The sequence below is a fragment of the Hyposmocoma kahamanoa genome, unplaced genomic scaffold (genome assembly GCF_003589595.1).
Source record: "Hyposmocoma kahamanoa isolate Upper Pololo Valley unplaced genomic scaffold, ASM358959v1 132, whole genome shotgun sequence".
Classification (NCBI taxonomy): Eukaryota; Metazoa; Arthropoda; class Insecta; order Lepidoptera; family Cosmopterigidae; genus Hyposmocoma; species Hyposmocoma kahamanoa.
Window position 1 is genome coordinate 426,947 of NW_020653467.1, and position 18,237 is coordinate 445,183.

Here is an 18,237-nt window from a genome sequence, read left to right on the forward strand (position 1 = left end):
GATGTCCAATGGAAAAGGAAGTCTTACGATGTCCAATGGAAAAGGAAGTTTTACATTTCCTATAGAAGCTTAGGGTCAAACGCTATCTGGCCACACAGAACCACTTCAATAGCAAAATCATCCGCATGTGTGTGTGAGTGCTTGGTCTAGCGTCAAGCGTCTGTTTGAGATTTCGATGTGTGGATCTACCCGCTCGTAGTCGCTGCGGCACTGTGATAGAGAAGACGCCAAGACCCGCACGCCCGCGCCTCCACTCTGAATGAGCCCTAAGGCGATTAACACACTGCACCGCGCCATGCGACGGAGCGCATGACGCGGAGTCACGCGCGCGGTGGCGGAGACGCAGGTCTGCGTCAAGGCGCGGTTTAATCTGCGCGGGGGTAGCGGTCTAGCGGCCCCGCGCCACTTAAAGTACTCGCTTCGTAGTTGATCGCCGTAGTGATTGTAAATGTAGCTGAGATTTTTTATCGATCTGGTTCGTAAAAAGAGATGTATCCAATATCTTCGGTGTCTTTTTATTTGAGTAAACAGAAACCAAATACTGCAGCGTTCCGAATGAGTGATGTATTACTAACCATTGATGTCAAAGAAGGATCTCAGCTACATGTACAATCTCTACAGCGATCAACTACGAAGCGAGTACTTTAAGTGGCGCGGGGTCGCTAGACCGCTGCCCCCGCGCAGTTTAAACCGCGCGTTGACGCAGATCTGCGTCTGCGCCACCGCGCGCGTGGTTCCGAGTCCCGCGCTCCGACGCGGGGCGCGGTGCAGTGTGGTAATCGCCTTAAACACATTTTGTGTACGAGTGCAATGCGGTTCCCGGGCGACGACTTGGTTTAACCGTAAACAATTAATTCTTAAGAGGTATAGAGTTACCCATAGTTTCCTTCAATCCATTCTAGATGAAAGGTAAACAAGCGGTTTAAATGAAATTCATATCCAATCACTCAATAAATAGAATAAGTAAAACTTTCGCCTATGTTTTGAAGGTTTCAATTTAATATATCACTAGATTTTCCAATAATGTTCTTACGAATAATATCTTAAAATCGTATTCGAAAAATGTTAGTCCAAAAGTGAGGCTATTATTATTTTTAACCGACTTCAAAAAAAGGACGAGGTTCTCAATTCGACTGTGTTATTTTTGTATGAATGTTACGCGATAGCTCCGGTATTTGTGAACCGATTTTCATGATTCTTTTTTTGTTGGAAAGAGGGTACCTCCATAGTGGTCCCATGATTATTTTGAAGAAAATCATCCACCTCTAAGGGTGGCTGATCACGCACGAACATTCATTTTAATAAATATCGCCTAAATTTTACTTAAGGAGCAATTATTTTAATGGTTGGTTTTGCTATTCTCCAATTCAAGGCGTTTTTCTCTCTCAATATACTTTGAGTAGTGAGAACCTATTTTTATTATCTCCTGTGTCAAGTCCTGTATAGTGGCGAACTAGAGATATTTCAGTAAATAGATGTAATTTCACGTACTTTGAGGTCGGTTTTGTTAGTACTCTGTACTGAGATTATTGTCCTTAATGATGGCCACTAGGTTTGGGCCAGTGTCAGTGAGGTTATTTTTTACATAAGGTTATCATTATCTATGGTCGCATGTACCAAAAAAAATATTCGGTTAATTTAATTTATGTTTCATTAATCGATTAGTAAATAAAAAATTTCAGTCGAAAAAAATCTAAATATAAGGATTTCATAGAAGATTATAAATCACAGCGCGACGTCGTGACATCATAAATTAAACATTAAAATTATTTTGATTTTCGCTTTGCGCCTCATGACGTTCTACAAAGGGAAAGTATGAACCATGTGAAATAACTATGGTGGACAATATACTAGGATAATAAAGGTAAACATATTGTTTAGACGGATATAAAAATTCAAATATCGATATTTCAACTAACACAGGAAGTATTAATGTTTAAAGTGTGGTCGTGTAGTATGTAATAGCATGTATGGTGTATGGCACCAATGAGTGTGACGTCACACTAAGCTATTGCTGTTTCTTTCTAACTGTAACTATTTCACTTTTGACATCGATGATTTGATGTTCAAAATTAACGGAAAGCAAATGGGTGATACTCGTCAAAATTTATAGACAAGCAACGAATACTCGTTGCTTACCTCAAATCTAGCACATCTCCGTATAAAGACACGCCATAGACCATCGAAATATGATCGATTATCACGCTAAAACACACGAAAAAAAACTTATTCGATGTTTATAAAGTCCAACTGCTACAGAATACATAAAAAGTTAGAAAACAGATCTTTTACATTATTATCTAATATCACTTCGCGTGACTCGACACGGGTGAACTCACCGAGTGTACTTAGCGTCTAGGGACGCATTCGCACTGTATAGCACTATGACGTCACAGGCTATAACGTCAGCGTTCATTGGAACCGCGCATATCTGCAAAAGTGATAAGAATATGTTATTGGACTGTTTGATCTGAGGCATTAAGTGGTTGTTTTTTGTTATGACCCATAGTTTGAAGTGTTAATGCCCTTCGAGGTTTTACTCAACTACGATGAGTCTATTTCAAAAAAAATATCGATAAAAAAATAAATGTTCTCTTTCGATAATTATATTCGTATTGTATGAGATCCTTTAGGTCATAGATTCCCAAACTTTTTGGTTCACCGCCCACTTAGGCAAGACAAAAAAATTTCGATCGACGCCCATCAACACAAAAAAAAAAAGTACATATTTGTATTTTATACAGGTAATTCAGGTTTTTTTCCGCGCCGACCACTGGGCGGTAGGGACCTCTTACTATACTGATACTGCAGCCGATATCAGGTATGTGCCACCTTACTAAATGACATATTATATACGACATATACATATATCGACACCAGCAAGGCATGCTAACTTAAAGATTGCAACTTTTCACCAGAGCTTATAAAAGAGTAACTTGCGGTAACTTTTTAATTACTACTAGTTATTCATCGTAGACAATAAAATATGTTAATATTATTACTTTTACATTATTTTCTTAATTTACAATTTAAATTAGCTGATTAATTTGGCATTAAAATATCGTCGAGTTGGCGTACTGTTTAATTGCTGGGAGTTTACTCTCGTTCCTCCGTCCGAAACAATTACTGTTAGATAAGTAAAATTCGACCAAATTAAACAACTAGTCGAGCATGAAGCTTCATTTGCATCATGCGTCTTATAATTCGGTCGAGTCTTAGTAATTTGACAGTAATTATTTCGGACGAATGTCGGACGGAGAACGAGATTACAGCCACTGGTGTCGATATATTATCTACACACATATCATAAACCCTCTACGATGTGTTCAAAAACCGCAAACTACGACCGGCATAAAGATAAACTGTTTTGTAAGGAGAAATTTCTTATATGTGACAATATTATTATTGCTTATTAATAACATCAAATTCGATTTTATTCTTACATTCAAATTTCGAATATCTCCGAAAAACAAAATAATTTGATTCGACCTCAATTCTAATATCAGTCGCGATTAAGTTTTATTCGAAATGAAATGTCAATAGCAAACAATTTTGACAAATTTCACACGTTGTTTGATATCGAACGATATGATAGTTGGGGCGGACTCTAATGTAAAAACTACGGTTGTGTGACATGCGTGAGAAAAGTTTTTATTTGCCGCCATTTCGCCAGTCGTAACATGCGGTTCCTAAACTAATCATAGAAAGCTTATAATATGTGTAACATATTATATATGATAAGCAGTGTATGTAAATATACAAAATTAGGCATTAAAACAGTCTGTGATGTTTTTATGAAACTCGCCTGTCAGCTCTTTTCATAAACGCACACTCGTGTTTTAATGCCTTTCATTATGTAACAGTCGCATAAACTACTATAGTACACGACAGATGAACAAATTTGTAAAGTTAAATACCTGCGCTGTCTCGACCGCTACAATTGGAAAATATCGTCATGAGCCCTTTCGAGCCGCTTCAGCGAGGAGTCGACACGGCGGCCCTGCGTGAGGGTCGAGGGCGGCGGCGGCAGCGGCGGCGGAATCACCTCGTTGTACGACGTCGACGCCCCCAACGACGCGGACTGACGCAATCGGGCCGTCGGCCTGTGACGCACGAACCCGTCTTCTAGATCCTTCACAAATCTGCAACGTTAAACATATTCCCTTTATAAAATAAAGTAAAACCTAAAGTTGACTTCAAATATGTCATTTTCCTTAATAAACCTTTGAAGATTATGATTAAATCTTAACCAAGATAGATGACTGTACTCAAGGTATGCCTTAATGTGAAGAGTGCCGAAAACTACATACATAACTTTTTTATAACCTTTTAATAATAATAAACAGTTACAATGTTTTTATCGATTACTTGCGAGACAGGCTTTGCCTAGTGCAGGAATCGTAGGAAATTCTCTGTACGCGATATACGCTACAATTGAGTTGTGTTACCTGGTTTTTTGTCGTAACTAAATTGTAATGTGCCTGCACAAGTTCATTTGTAAAATAAATTATTTTGTATTTTGTATTTTTTGTATTATAAAATAAACAGGCCTCCAAAGTTCGTGCAATTACATCTATTTGCCAAGTTTTATTGAAATCGGTTACCGGAAAGTGCGCGAAACAGGATTCGTCATTCATTCAATAGTTCCTTCGAATTTAAATGGGTCCAATACTAAGGTACTCTCTTTCCAACAAAAAAAGAATCATCAAAATCGGTTCACAAATGTTCACAAATTTTTATTCCGGAGTTATCGCGTAACATACATACAAAAACAATGCAGTCGAATTGAGAACTTCCTCCTTTATTTTTTAAGTCGATTAAAAATACGGATCATAGATGCGAAGAAACAATTATAATATAAAATTATACAGACGCTACTCTTTTTTTGTTTAAAATAGCTTTTCACCTCACTAGCTCGGAAAGACTTTCTTTCTAATTCGAAATTTTGCATGCTAGCGTGGAAAAGGATTTTGAAATTCGAACCTCACGATGGACTGTGGTGCGCCTAACTTTTCCTTCGATGAAAAAAATATCATAATGACACGTTCAACTACGTGATTTGTCGTACATTATTTATGTAATTTAGATCTGTTGGCATATTTTATTCTTATTATGGTTGACTGTTAAATTGACCACATTAATTAATTTTGTTTATTAAATTATTTTAATTTGTCGATGAACTAAAATAATTTCGTTACCACATAAATTATAATACAAAGAAGATAAAATTTTATGTGGTGTAAATTAAGAACGCACCCAAAACTAAACTTACTTTTTTCAAATTTTCATTTTAATCACTTCACTTTCAATACTTTGGATTGAATTGTACTGTAATAAATTGAAAAAAAAAAACAAAACATGAGCGAGTCTGAGTCTAACGGTGATAAAAACTGATTTGTTATAGCTCAACTGTTTTTCTTTCATCCACCATTTTCCTCGCTATAGTGAGGTGAAAAGTCGTGTGTTTCGCTCGCAGGAAAGTTGTTTTTTGTCTCGTGCCTTGAAACCCTTGCTACGCTCGGGATTCAATTTTTGAACTTCGATTCCTTCGCTTGCTCAAGTTTCAATACAAGCACTCGCCCCAAACAACAACTTTGCAGCCTTGCATAACAAATACCTATTTAATGAAGTTAATCCACTTGCTAACAATAACCAAGTTTTTACAAGTAGATCTTGAATTCTATGACAGCCCAATTGTCTTATATTGCGCAAAGTATAATCCGACGAATACATATCTTTTAATTAATTACATTTACCTGAACCGATATAACTTTATCAAGACAACAGCGTACACGATTCGGTTCAATAATGAAAATATCATTGTTAACTTGCAAGTGGCGGTTAAAACGAGATCGCGTAACGTGACACATCGCCTTTTATGCGCGAACTCAACATTCCGGGCAGCGGATATGCCCCAGTTTTAGATTATTTCCGTTATTTGGTGAGCTGCTGCAGCGTATATGATTAAGTCGGTTTATCTAAGCAATTTAATAGTCTTCTTATAGTATTGCACGTCTGTGGCGAGGAGTATAACAATTTTTTAACAATGTATATTCGATGCAAATGTACACAACAATATAACATTTTCATTAAAAAAAAAATTAAGGAGACACAGGTACACAGACTGTGGCATGACAGTACATTTGCTCAAATATTTTGTATGCCGTAAAAATAAACATAATTTATAATACTAACCTAAAAAGCAAGTCCAAACTCATGGTACCATAATTTCGTTTAACTAAGGTAAAAGATTTAAGGGGAACTGTATACGTTTTTACAATAATATTCTGGAGCATATATTAAGATTATCATTTTCTAAGTTTAAACTTACATTAGTATTTTAAATGAAAAGTCATATTACAAAATTGAAGACTACTTGTTGATCAAGATTACAGAAAGACGACACGACTCCAGACTCCACACAAATTTGATACAAAGTGTAATCCATAGTATTTAAGTTTATTTGAATAAAGCTATCCCTAGAGTTTCTTGTTCGATCTTCTCAGAGTACTTCACACGTAGTACTGAATAGGAGAATAGCAACTTTGCCCGTGAGCATCGTAATATATGTATTCTTAGCCTACGCGTACATATGGGTTTACCAGAAGGACATAGATGTAGGTACTGTGTTTACATAGCATAACCATTTTATTTCAGAGAAATTATTGTTCTTTATATTAGTGATGATCATATTACACTTTCACATTTTATTTTAAATTGTAATATTGTGACGCTGATAACAAGAAATAAATTATTTTATTCTATTCATAAGTCTCTACATTGACTTGTTGTAATCTTATAAATGAAATGCAAAATAATGTACAATTTTCCTGTTGTTTTTTGACGCATTCACTAAACATACTCTAAATTGAAATCATAAAAGCTATATACATAAAGTATTATAAATAGTTACAACCTGTAACAAGTTGAATTCCCTGTCTTATTCCACAACACTACGAAGTTTCGGTGTAACTTGTGGTTGTCTATGTGTGTATCCATGGCACCCGCGACACAGGGTTTCTCTAGTGCGGAGCTATGTGAGTGTGTGTGCGTTACTACAAAATGTGGGCGACGTGTCTCGCTAGAAAAAAGCGTTGGTATCGGAGAGTCTCCGCACAAAGTATTAAAGAGGCGCATTGAGATGTTATGAAAACATTCCTGAAAACAGATTTTCATCTTTTCATACATAATATGTAGGAAATGTCGAGCCAAATTTTATAATTAAATAAAGGAACAACACTAAATAGAAATTTGACTTACTGCGGTTTTTTTCGAGGGTCCTCAATCGCGCAAAAATTTAAAAATCGAAATGGGAATGCGTTGCCTCCATAGCAACAACCACTTACTGGTAGTACGAATTTATTAATAGTGTTCGCAAATAAAGAACCGACTGCAAGTATTGTGAACAAGTGAAAAATACCAAAATGAACTACAGCATTTACGAATGACGTCATCGCAACGGAATATACCCAAGATCAGCCAGATTCGCGACATCACATTCACTCGTTCTCTACCTTCCACATCTTTATTACAACTACATAGCGTACGGTTTTATTGAAATCGCTTATTATCCAATAGTTTTCAAATCAAATGCAGGGTTATTATTCAATAATTTTTATCACTAACAGAAATGAAGACAAACATTTTTAACTACTGATAGAAATAATCGATGTAAACGGCTGATACAAGCATGTGACATGGAAACATTTAGCTCGGATTTTTCAATTCGTAGAAAGAAAGTTGTTTGTTTTAATTATTGGCATGTCGTGTTTAGAAATTTTCGGCCAATTAAAAATAACCCTCCAAGATAGACAAAAGATGTTTTTATGAACACTGCACAACAGTAGGAAAATGCAAAGATATATTTTGAAAACATTATTCATTTAATTTGGCCGATCAAGAGATTTGTAAAATGTAAATGTAAATTTTTGTAGCAGTCGAGCTTCTTGTGAAAGAGTTCGTCCAGGGAATTACTACCATCTTACCTATTTCCGCCGCCAAGCAGTAATGTCAGCATTACTGCGTTCCGGGTTTGAAGGGTAAGGGAGCTGGTGAAAAAACAGACACATGGGACTTGTCAACTTATGTCTCAGGGTGACGGGCGTAGTGGCAAGTGGCTGAGGAGCTTCAGATCTTGGCGATTTAAAGCTCTGAGTGGCACTGCAACTGTTATGGATAGGCGTGTAGCATACCATCAGGCGCACGACATGTTCGTTCCGTGGCTTGATATTATATAAAAGAAATTAAAAAATTGTAAATTCGAATTATGCAAAAATTGCAGTTATATACTCGTATAGTCTACTAAAATATGTTTATATAATTATAGGGTTGTATGTTACATTAATTTGTTTGTTTTTTTATTTACACATGTATTTCTAATATTGGTTCGTCACTTCAAAGGTTGTTCAGAAATAGAGTCCATGAAACTTCAAATAAACTTTTTTAACAACCAGATATAAAGTCTTAACAAACAAGTATTAGTTGGCATGAAAACCCATTTAATATCACGAAAAAGAAGCTCTGTAGTGAGTGTTCATACCAGCCTGGGACGATGTTGACCTCCTTTATTCATCGTCAAGAGGATGATATAAAGGTGGGACCTCTTTTCCTCTGGTTCCTGGCCACTTATTTTGAAGACTTTGAATCATTCTCAAATTGTCTTTTCCTTCACTACTACACTTACGTTTGATCGAACTGTAGTCGTTCTCATCAAATTTCTTGAAACGAGAGGATGTGCCCGGAAATCACAAATCACATTCATTTACTTATTGTTAAACTTCACATTGATTACTATTAAAATTATTTATCTAGTTATACACGTCCTTTTCAGGTGAGTATTGTGTTATTTTATACATTTTTATAACATTTTATTACTTGTTTTATTATTTTATTGCCTTCCTTTTCCTCTTTTATCATCTCTTACAATAAATATTTTGGACCGAGCCTTTTCTAAGGTAAAGCTACAAACCGACCTCACAAATTTTTCTATGTGCTTGTTGTCGTATCTTTGCATTTGGTTTTTCATCGACTTTTTAGCCGTAGGGCCATCTGTGAGAAATCTATGAAAGTATTTCGTCACCCAGTTAGATACCTTTACAGCTACCAGTCCCGGCTAGAGATATTGCTATTCACTACATTTAAATTTTTATTGAATTGATATTATTTTTTTTGTATGTGACATTACTTCACTAGTTTGTTATAATTATTAATACAAAGATCGAACACTTAGAAAAAATTCCTTCGATCCGACCGGATTCCAATCGACGTCTTCTAGCAAACCGTGCCAGACGCTATGCCAACTAAGCCATGGAACGAACCGGCACACCTCACGTATCTTTCTATGTGCTTATTGTCGTTTTTCGACGACTTTTTAACCTTTTTGACTTTTTTTGTATTAATAATTATAACAAACTAGTGGAGTAATTTCACATAAAAAAAAATTGAATATCCATTCAATAAAAATTTAAATCATAGTAAAAGTTAAATGTTTTTATACTAATTTATAACTATGTCAAATCACATTATGTAAAAAAATATGTGCAACTTACACGAAACAATATAAACCTAGGATACGATTAGCATATAAATTGATATACTTCATAAATAGATAGGTCGATAAGAAATCGTTTAGATTCCTACTATATTTTGATAGTGATTGACTGATAATGATCGATTGTGAGCGAACTCTATTTTCGTACATTTTCGAGTAGATATTAGTTATCAAATTACGACAACCATATATTACGATAATCGTCGATCAAAATGTGTCAGTATGCAGTCAAAAGTTCCTTACGATCGCTTCCATCGCCTATGGATCGACACATAAGCTTTTATTCTCATTCATACCTATGAATTAACTTTGAATAGGAAAGTCAAGTCTAGCCCTTTGTCGTTTGTATCGGTAATATAAATCCCACCAAATTCGTGAAAAAGGAGCCACTTCTGAATAAGGAATGGTTTGTCGGATTCGCGGATAAAAAGACTGGTATTTCAAGGCACCTACACCAATTTTCTTAGTAGCAGTGGAGTTCGTCCAGTGCCAACCTTACCTATTTCTGCCGACAAGCAGTATTGTACCTAAGCATAATTGCGTTCCGCGGTGCTGGTGAAATTACAGGCACATGAGACTTGTCAACTTATGTCTCAAGGGTGACAGGCGCAATGGCAGTGTTTATTTTTATAATATCTAGTGACAGGACGAACAAGTCGTGAGTCGAGATCTGATCGGCACTTAACTGCTATGGATAATCGCTTAATACCAGGCGCACGACTTGTTCGTTTACACTCACTAGGTATCTTAACTTATTTACACAAATATAAAAATATAGAATGTGACTATGTGCGAATGTGAGGCTTTATTGAAAGAAGACAACCACAAAGAATAGTCTCAGATGAAGTGTGAACTGACTATAGTGTCAAGAATAAACGGGCCATGTATGAATAGATTGATGAATATAAACGAAGAGAGGAGAGAGAAACAATCACTGTTTCTTTTAGTTATATTTGTATATTGTTATAGTTTACCATGAATAAATGAAATTAAAATAAATAAAATAAAAAATAGTCTCTGCCTAACCCAATGCGAATCCAAGGGCGTGAGAGTATAATGTCACTGTGCAAAAAGTATTATACGAGTCAACTGGTGTAATTAAAAGAACCCAATTTCGATTGAACTTACTTTGCATGCCTATATACTGTTATGTATACGCTTGTATAATACGATTTTCAAAATTTGCCATTTGCCATAGCCATTTTTTGAGGTTTAAAACTATAGCGAAATAAAAACTTTATATTTGGATGACAAAAATCCGTTGTAGTCATCCGTTTAGCTCTTGCAGGTAGTCTCGATCTAAGATGTTTGAAATAAATATTGTAAATGATAAATGTGTTCCAACGTTTATTTACAACGATCTCAAATGTAATTTGCTTACCTATGAAATAAACAGTATTTGAGTTTGCTTACACTTTCAAAGTCTTTTCTAGCTCATATATATATATTGAGCTCTACAGCTACTTAAAGTCTTTTCTGTACGCATAATGTATATCCAAATCGTTTCAAATGCTTATGAAAAAAATTGTAGTTTACTTACTTGACGCGCTTTCACACACGATTAACATTGTACTGCTACTGTAAATTTTATCATGACATCATAATCATAAGTACATAAGTAATATTAATAAAACAAAACGTACAATAGTCCGCTGACTAGATTGTATGTTTGTCGCTACAAAATAACGCACTAACACAGGGGTCACAATGGCATGTTCCAGTTTCATCCACTGTCGTTAGATAATCAATTATACCACGAACGTTTAATTGTCACAATTTAGCAACACTTAATGCGTGACCTTGACATTACATTTTCATACTAACCATCGAGTATAAACCAGAAATAGAGACGAAATGTCATTTAATTTGTTTGAAAACTATTTTGCCATATCATTACGGTGACAACTGCGCTCCGACTGGTCAGCCCGAATTCGAAACAATTGACGGGTCTCGTCAATTGTTCCACTTCAAATCGACCAGTTTAACTTGAGCTTTGCTATAGTGGTCGATAATTGAAAAATTACATATTATTTAATATTTAATTACCGAAGAAATGTGATTCCGTTTGTTTTCTAATTAGATGTTTTTCTGTTTTTCCCACACCACCGAATGGTACAGCCCCACATAGTAAGTGATATTATCTTTATTACAATAAATAAATAATATTTTTGGAACATACGGGTCGTACACACAAGTTGGTTGTTGGCGCTGTACTATTTCAGCTCTCTAATTTGTGATTTCAGCGCAAACAAGACTTGATATTTAAAAGTAATATCAGTACGATTTGACTGATGAGTTGCCAGGGATGGATGGCCCTTAGTTCGTTTCTACTTCTGGTTATATACTCGATGATACTAGCACTCTCAGACCGGCTATTTTATAACAACTCGTATCGGTTGAGAGATCATTCCGTATTAAATAGTGAAGCTATTACAAATATTAGCTAATTACAGTACTAGCTATTACACTTGTGATAGTAGCAGTAGAGCGCCTTTTAAAAGAAATCGTCCAGGGAAATACTACCATGAAGTAAACAGATACCTACTAACTTTAGTAAAAATACACTGAAGGTCATAGCAATCAACACGTAATAAGGCGAGAGTGTAAATAAGATACTGCTCTAATTAATTTGGATTAATTGTAATGGTTCTATACACGTTCCACTGTTGAACACGGGTCTGTGTGGTATTTTATTTAGCACAACTTAAAAAACGAGTGCAATTCTTAAGGTCGGCATTACAGCACATAATGACGGTTTACTTTCTCAAACTCGTATCTTATAAAAGATTATTGAAGAGATGGCAAAACTTTCTATTTATTTTAAATTACTTATCAAGGGTGTTTATTTGGGTGCATTACTTTAAGAGGGAGCAGAGGAAAAACACCTAATCTGCGATTTGATTTTAGAGGGGTATATCCACTTTAAAGTTAAAACGATATATTCAAGCATCGACACTAATCAGAAACATAAAACAATAAAGTTTCCTCGATAGATAAAAATCACGAAATGACCTCTAATTTTCACATTTTTTCGATTCATCCTCGAAATGCTACACAGGTTATTAGGACAAAAATTAAATAATTAATTATATTTATGCATGATCGAGAACTGTCACTACGGATTTTTTTTTAATCCCTTTAGTTTTAGAGTTATTCCGCTAAAACGAATTTGGTACTTTTAATGCGCAAAATTCAACATCTCCTGTCGCATGTCACGCGAACTTCAGGCATATATTTGTTTCACAAATTTGGGCGGAGCCAACGTCAAAACTTTTTTAGCAGCTCCCTCTTAAGAATAGGTAAATGGCGTGTGTAAATATGAAGGGAATGTGATGTGAAATCAACCTGCAAAATTAGTACACACAATCCATTTTTGGCATTTCAGTAACTTTGTGCTTTAAGATACGAGTTTGATAAAGTAATGCGACAATAAGTTGAACAAAATATGAACATCATTCATTTAATAATTTCTCTCATAATAGCAGTAGAGCTCATCGTGACAGTTCGTCTAGGGAAGTACCTACTTCTGCCATCAAGCATTGTAAGCAATGTAAGCATTACTGCGTTCCGGATTTGCAGGGTAAGGGTGTTGGTGAGATTGCAGGCATATAGAACTTGTCAACTTATGTTTCAAAGTGACGGGCGCAATAACAGTGCACCTCAGATCTTTGCGATTTAAAGCTCTGGGTGGCACTCAACTGCTATGGACAGGTGCTTTAGCGGCCCAGTGCAACGTGCAACATTTAAGTCGATCTGGTCTCCGGAACAAACGGCCCGGCAAAAGCTTCAGAGATGGGTATATATCGACTCATCCGTAGAACAAAGATGTATGTGCAAGACTACTTGTTCTCAGGACATAGTACATTTCGTTTGTTCTTCTTCGCTGTGGATGTCAGATCGACCGTTGCTCGATTTTATATTTCCGAAATGAAATAAGATATATAAATTCTCAAAACATCTTTACGTAGGCCTTAGTTTTAATAAGAAAATTGTTCTCGTAACGCACTTATTCTCTCTCTCTCTTAGACTCTGTTCTTCGGATGAGTCGATATATGGCTTAAAAACAAAAATTGTCAAGGACCCTGGATAAAATGCTGCTTAAAACTATTTTACCGCCTTTGTAACAGGTGTAACTCCTATTCCACACTGTTGCGCAAAGTCTATCATTATCGAGGATTACAAATTTCGGTAACAATAATGAAATAAAGCTAATCGTTTATATAAGTTTATAAATAAATGTAATGGGTGGGTAGCGGAGCATCGAATCCCAAGACTAGTTTAATGGCACAATGTAAACACAAACACATTAATATGATCTACAACGGTAGTATATTAAATGTAAACAAACTATATACTACTAAACGTGGCACCCACTCGTCAGCATGCCTCAACATCACGGCATAGCAATAGTGTGTTTTACGAAGATGTTTGTGATGCTAGTAACGCTGAATTTAAGCGTACTGACAAGTGAGTTTCACCCCTTAAATTTACGAAGTCTTTACCTTCAGCGCGGCGACCGCCCATAGTTATCGCTTTCACATACACTAATGGCAAATCTGAATTCTATTTACTAGGCAACAACATTTAAATTCCTTGGAATAATACAACCGCGCGGTCGCCCCATAGACCACAAACACGCTCACTTAGGTTAAAACGTAAAAGTTCGAAATGACACGGCGGCCGCGCAGTGTGAGCGCGATGAAATTCTCATTTTACATTTACCGTTTATGATTTTTTTTTCATTTCACTAAAACTTTATTATACAGTTCTGATTACTTAGGAACAAGAATCCACTGGAGAGTAGAGATGGGTATCGACCAAAAAATCAACGATTTTTTTGCCAAAACAATCGATGTACCAATTAATCGTGGCAGAAAAATAGATTAATCGGCAAAATATAAATATTTTGATTGGTCGTATAGTAATCGACAAAATATAAATATTTTAATCACTTCATACGCCTGTTGGTGAATTTTCTTAGCTGTGTAAGTCATATTTTATAACGTAACTTTCGTACTCTTACGGTTTACAGATCCTGCTTTTTTGCTTACCTGTTTCTAAAGTTGAAAATACTAGGTAGGTATAGAGAGAGCTAGACAATACTCCATTAAGTTTAAGCTAATAGTACCAGGGTTTCTAGAATAACCTCGAAAACACGGGTGGCGGCACAGGCGGCAGGCATGGGGACCTCGTAACGTAACCCTCATTTCCCGCCTTATCTTAAAGTACACAAATTACAACAATATAGTAGTATCGACACCAGCATTAATTATAAATTTTTCAAAGGCGGTGGAGACAAATTTTATTATTTGCTTATGTAAACCATCTTTCTGGTGTCACGGAACTGCGCGCAAATCTCATTTTTCGAAAATCGACTAAATAAAATGAACATTTGGATTTAAAAACGGTTTTATTTTTTCCAAATTTTAACATATTTTTAAAATTTTTATTGAATTGATATTCAATTATTATTTGTGAAATTACTCCACTATAGTTTGTTGTAATCATTAATACAAAGATCGAACACAAAATTCAACATATTTGTAAAACATTTTTATGAAATATAGTTTTATATAATATTTTTAGCAAAAATCGGTATGAAATCATCGATTATCCGATTAATCGAACTAGATGACATCGAATATTCCACAAAAACATCGATTATTCCTTTTAATCGATACCTATCCCTACTGGAGAGACAGGTTTTTCAGGGTTTTTTTTAGGTTGTTTTCTTATGATTATTTAACTAAATATAGTAAATGATAAATGTGAAGAAATATCAATTTACAAAGACAAAAATAACCACTACATTTTTCACACTCTTATTTTATGAAATCGTTGCAAATTAGTAATAGTATTTATTCAATATGACGATTTCAAATATAATTTGCCTACTAATGAACTAAAAGATATTTTTAATGTCAGTAGTGAAAAAGCAAGACACAGTAAAGAAACCAAGATGAGCCAACCAAGAGATTTCCCGTGGGATAGATTAGAACAAACAAATGAACTTAGTAGGGGCCCAGTACCTAAATGTGAGTAAACCACTCTCGCCAGATATAGTGTAACGTACTTAAATAGATATGTTAAACGTGAAAAAAACTCTCTGACTTCGTATACTTCCATGAGTTGATAAAGATAATATCGTGGTTTGCTATTTTACAGAACAATGCGACAATAACACGAAAAACATGTCTGAGGGCTTCCAAAAGCTTGTGCTGAGTCATTGTCTTGCATACATTAAATTGTACGATCGATTATATAGAATTCTAGAACATTAAATATATTAAACACGACATACGAATTACGTAATTGCCGCTTGTAGAAATTTCATTGGGTCGGACCAAATAGTTTTTAAGTCTGCATGAATATGGAGTTCAGAAATTACATTAACATTTCATATTATTGTATATTAAGTATATCATGGGCTACACCTACGAAGTTTTAAGAAAAACAATTTAAAAGACAGTATGAAGCTTAGAAATAACTATCCTGTAAAAAAGAGACGCAACAACGTGAAAGAATGAATAGGCAATGATCATTCTATTGCATAACTGCTTACCGTATTAGAAGACGACACGCAAGATATGATATGAATTCGCGTCTACACCGTGCGATTTAAGAAACAAATTCTATTTTAGAAGGAGACATAGGAAAACAGCACTTGCGACTGGCAAGCTGGTTAAATCTCAGTGCGTCTGAACTGTATATGTCTAAAGCTGAAATGTATGTATTTATTATAAATAGTGATGACATGAAGAATATATATATATATATACACATGGACATATTTAGAGGAGCACTAAAAAGGTGGCATTATGATAAAAACAGAACGGTTTCGAAATCAAAAGACGATTGAAAACATTCTTTTTTCAAATTAAATGTCCTGGTAACGTTTAATCGATGTCAAAAGACGATTAAAAACGTACCTTTTTTCAAATTAAACGTTCTGGTAACTTTTAATCGACATCAAAAGACGATTGACGGCATTCTTTTCAAATACGTTCCGATGTGGCCAGTGTTTCAACATTTTATACCGTTCCTCTAAATAATAACATGTCCATGAGTGCACATGTTAAGAATGTTCACTATTATTGACTTTTATATCATGTTGTTTACGCGCAAGAAGATATGAAGTCTGATATGAAGTCTTTACACCTCTCTACCTACTAAACTAACCATTAAAAAGACTATAAGCAACATGGCGTCACTGGTCGTTAAGTGAGAAAGGCACTGTATCATGTGACTAATACGAGTAGAAAGTGACTGACTGCGCGCGTGGCCTTGGTCTGAGTCACGACGAGAAGTGCACAAAAACTTATTACGGCGTTTACCAGTTTATGGATCTATTCAGTTAGGCAGCCACTTGAGGCTACATGCTCAATATATCATGGGCCCACAAGCCTAATTACTTATCTTTTTTTTACTTATTTGCACGATTCATAATGGACAGAACTTGAGCCATTGTTCACGCTACTGGTCCAATACGAATTGGGGACTTCACATCTTAAGAATTGTGTATAGTTTCTAAGGTTTGCAGATTTAGCGATTATATATATATTATTAAAGCAAGTGATCATTAATAACTGAAACTGATTCCAAAAAGGTCAATAGTACATCATTACAGTTCTAAAATATAATTGTATTTGCTTTATGATGTATAATAATCAAGGTTTATAGTTTTTAACCGACTTTAAAACGGAGAAGGTTCTCAAATCGACTGTATTTTCCGACTTTATTTGTTTTACTTGTATTTAGATCAAGTTGTAATGAAATTAATTTATCCTACCTTATTTAGCCGCGTGAACTTTTCGGTGAAGGACAATATCGTGATGAAACCTGAACACATCTGCAACGTAATTTAATTATGTGTGTGAAGTTCCCAATCCGCCATTGGACCAGAGCGGGAACTACAGCCCAAAACATCTCATAAGTATTTCGTCTCCTTATTTCATCTATCACTAGTGTTTAGAAGAGCACACCTTAGATAGTAACTATTATGGTCTTTAGACTATAGTGTAGAATTTTGCAGGTGTTATATTTGTGCTAAATGATATTATTATCAGACTAAACACACTAATTTCCCTACTTGCGGATATGACGATGCATCTAAGTAAAACTAATAGTATGAAAACTCAATTTACATGCTTAGTAAACCTTTGAGGCTCGTAATTACCATACTGATCTATTCTCGTAGCCATTAACATTGAAAGTCAACTGATAAACTAACCAGCAATAAAATAAACAATTAACAAAATTTGGCTTTTCGTATTTTCTTTTCAACTGACTTAAAAAAAAAGGAGGAGCTTCTCAATTCGACTGCATATTTTTTATGTATGTTACGGGATAACTCCGCGGCATTTTGTTAGAAAGAGGATATATCTGATTATTGTCCCATTTAAATTTGAACAAAATATTCCACTTCTAAGAGTGGCAGACTAGGGGATGTATCCAGTTTCGCGCACTTTCCTATAACCGATTTCAATAAAACTTGGCAGATAGATGTAAATTTACGAGCTTTTGAAGTAGTATTTTTTTTTAAATTAATGTATAATAATAACCAGCTCCTTTTTTTTTTTTTTTTTTTTTATTGTGACTCGGCAAAATGACTGCACCGCGTCTGATGGAAAGTGCGAATACAGTCCAGAGATGAGAGTAACGGATGGAAAACACAAATATCTTCACTC

General features: G+C 35.1%; 1 protein-coding gene across 1 annotated transcript in view; it reads right to left on the reverse strand.

Annotated features, from left to right (window-relative positions):
- Positions 1–1,418: 1,418 nt before the first annotated feature.
- LOC113240329 (lysM and putative peptidoglycan-binding domain-containing protein 2) overlaps positions 1,419–18,237 on the reverse strand; it is a 29,573-nt gene continuing 12,754 nt past the window's right edge. Inside the window, exons 3-4 of the mRNA XM_026477602.1 lie at positions 3,918–4,142; positions 1,419–2,431 (exon numbers count right to left, since the gene is read on the reverse strand). Of these exons, the coding sequence (XP_026333387.1) occupies positions 3,935–4,142 (208 nt within the window). The 3' untranslated portion in view covers positions 1,419–2,431; positions 3,918–3,934. The remainder of the gene's footprint in view (positions 2,432–3,917; positions 4,143–18,237) is intronic.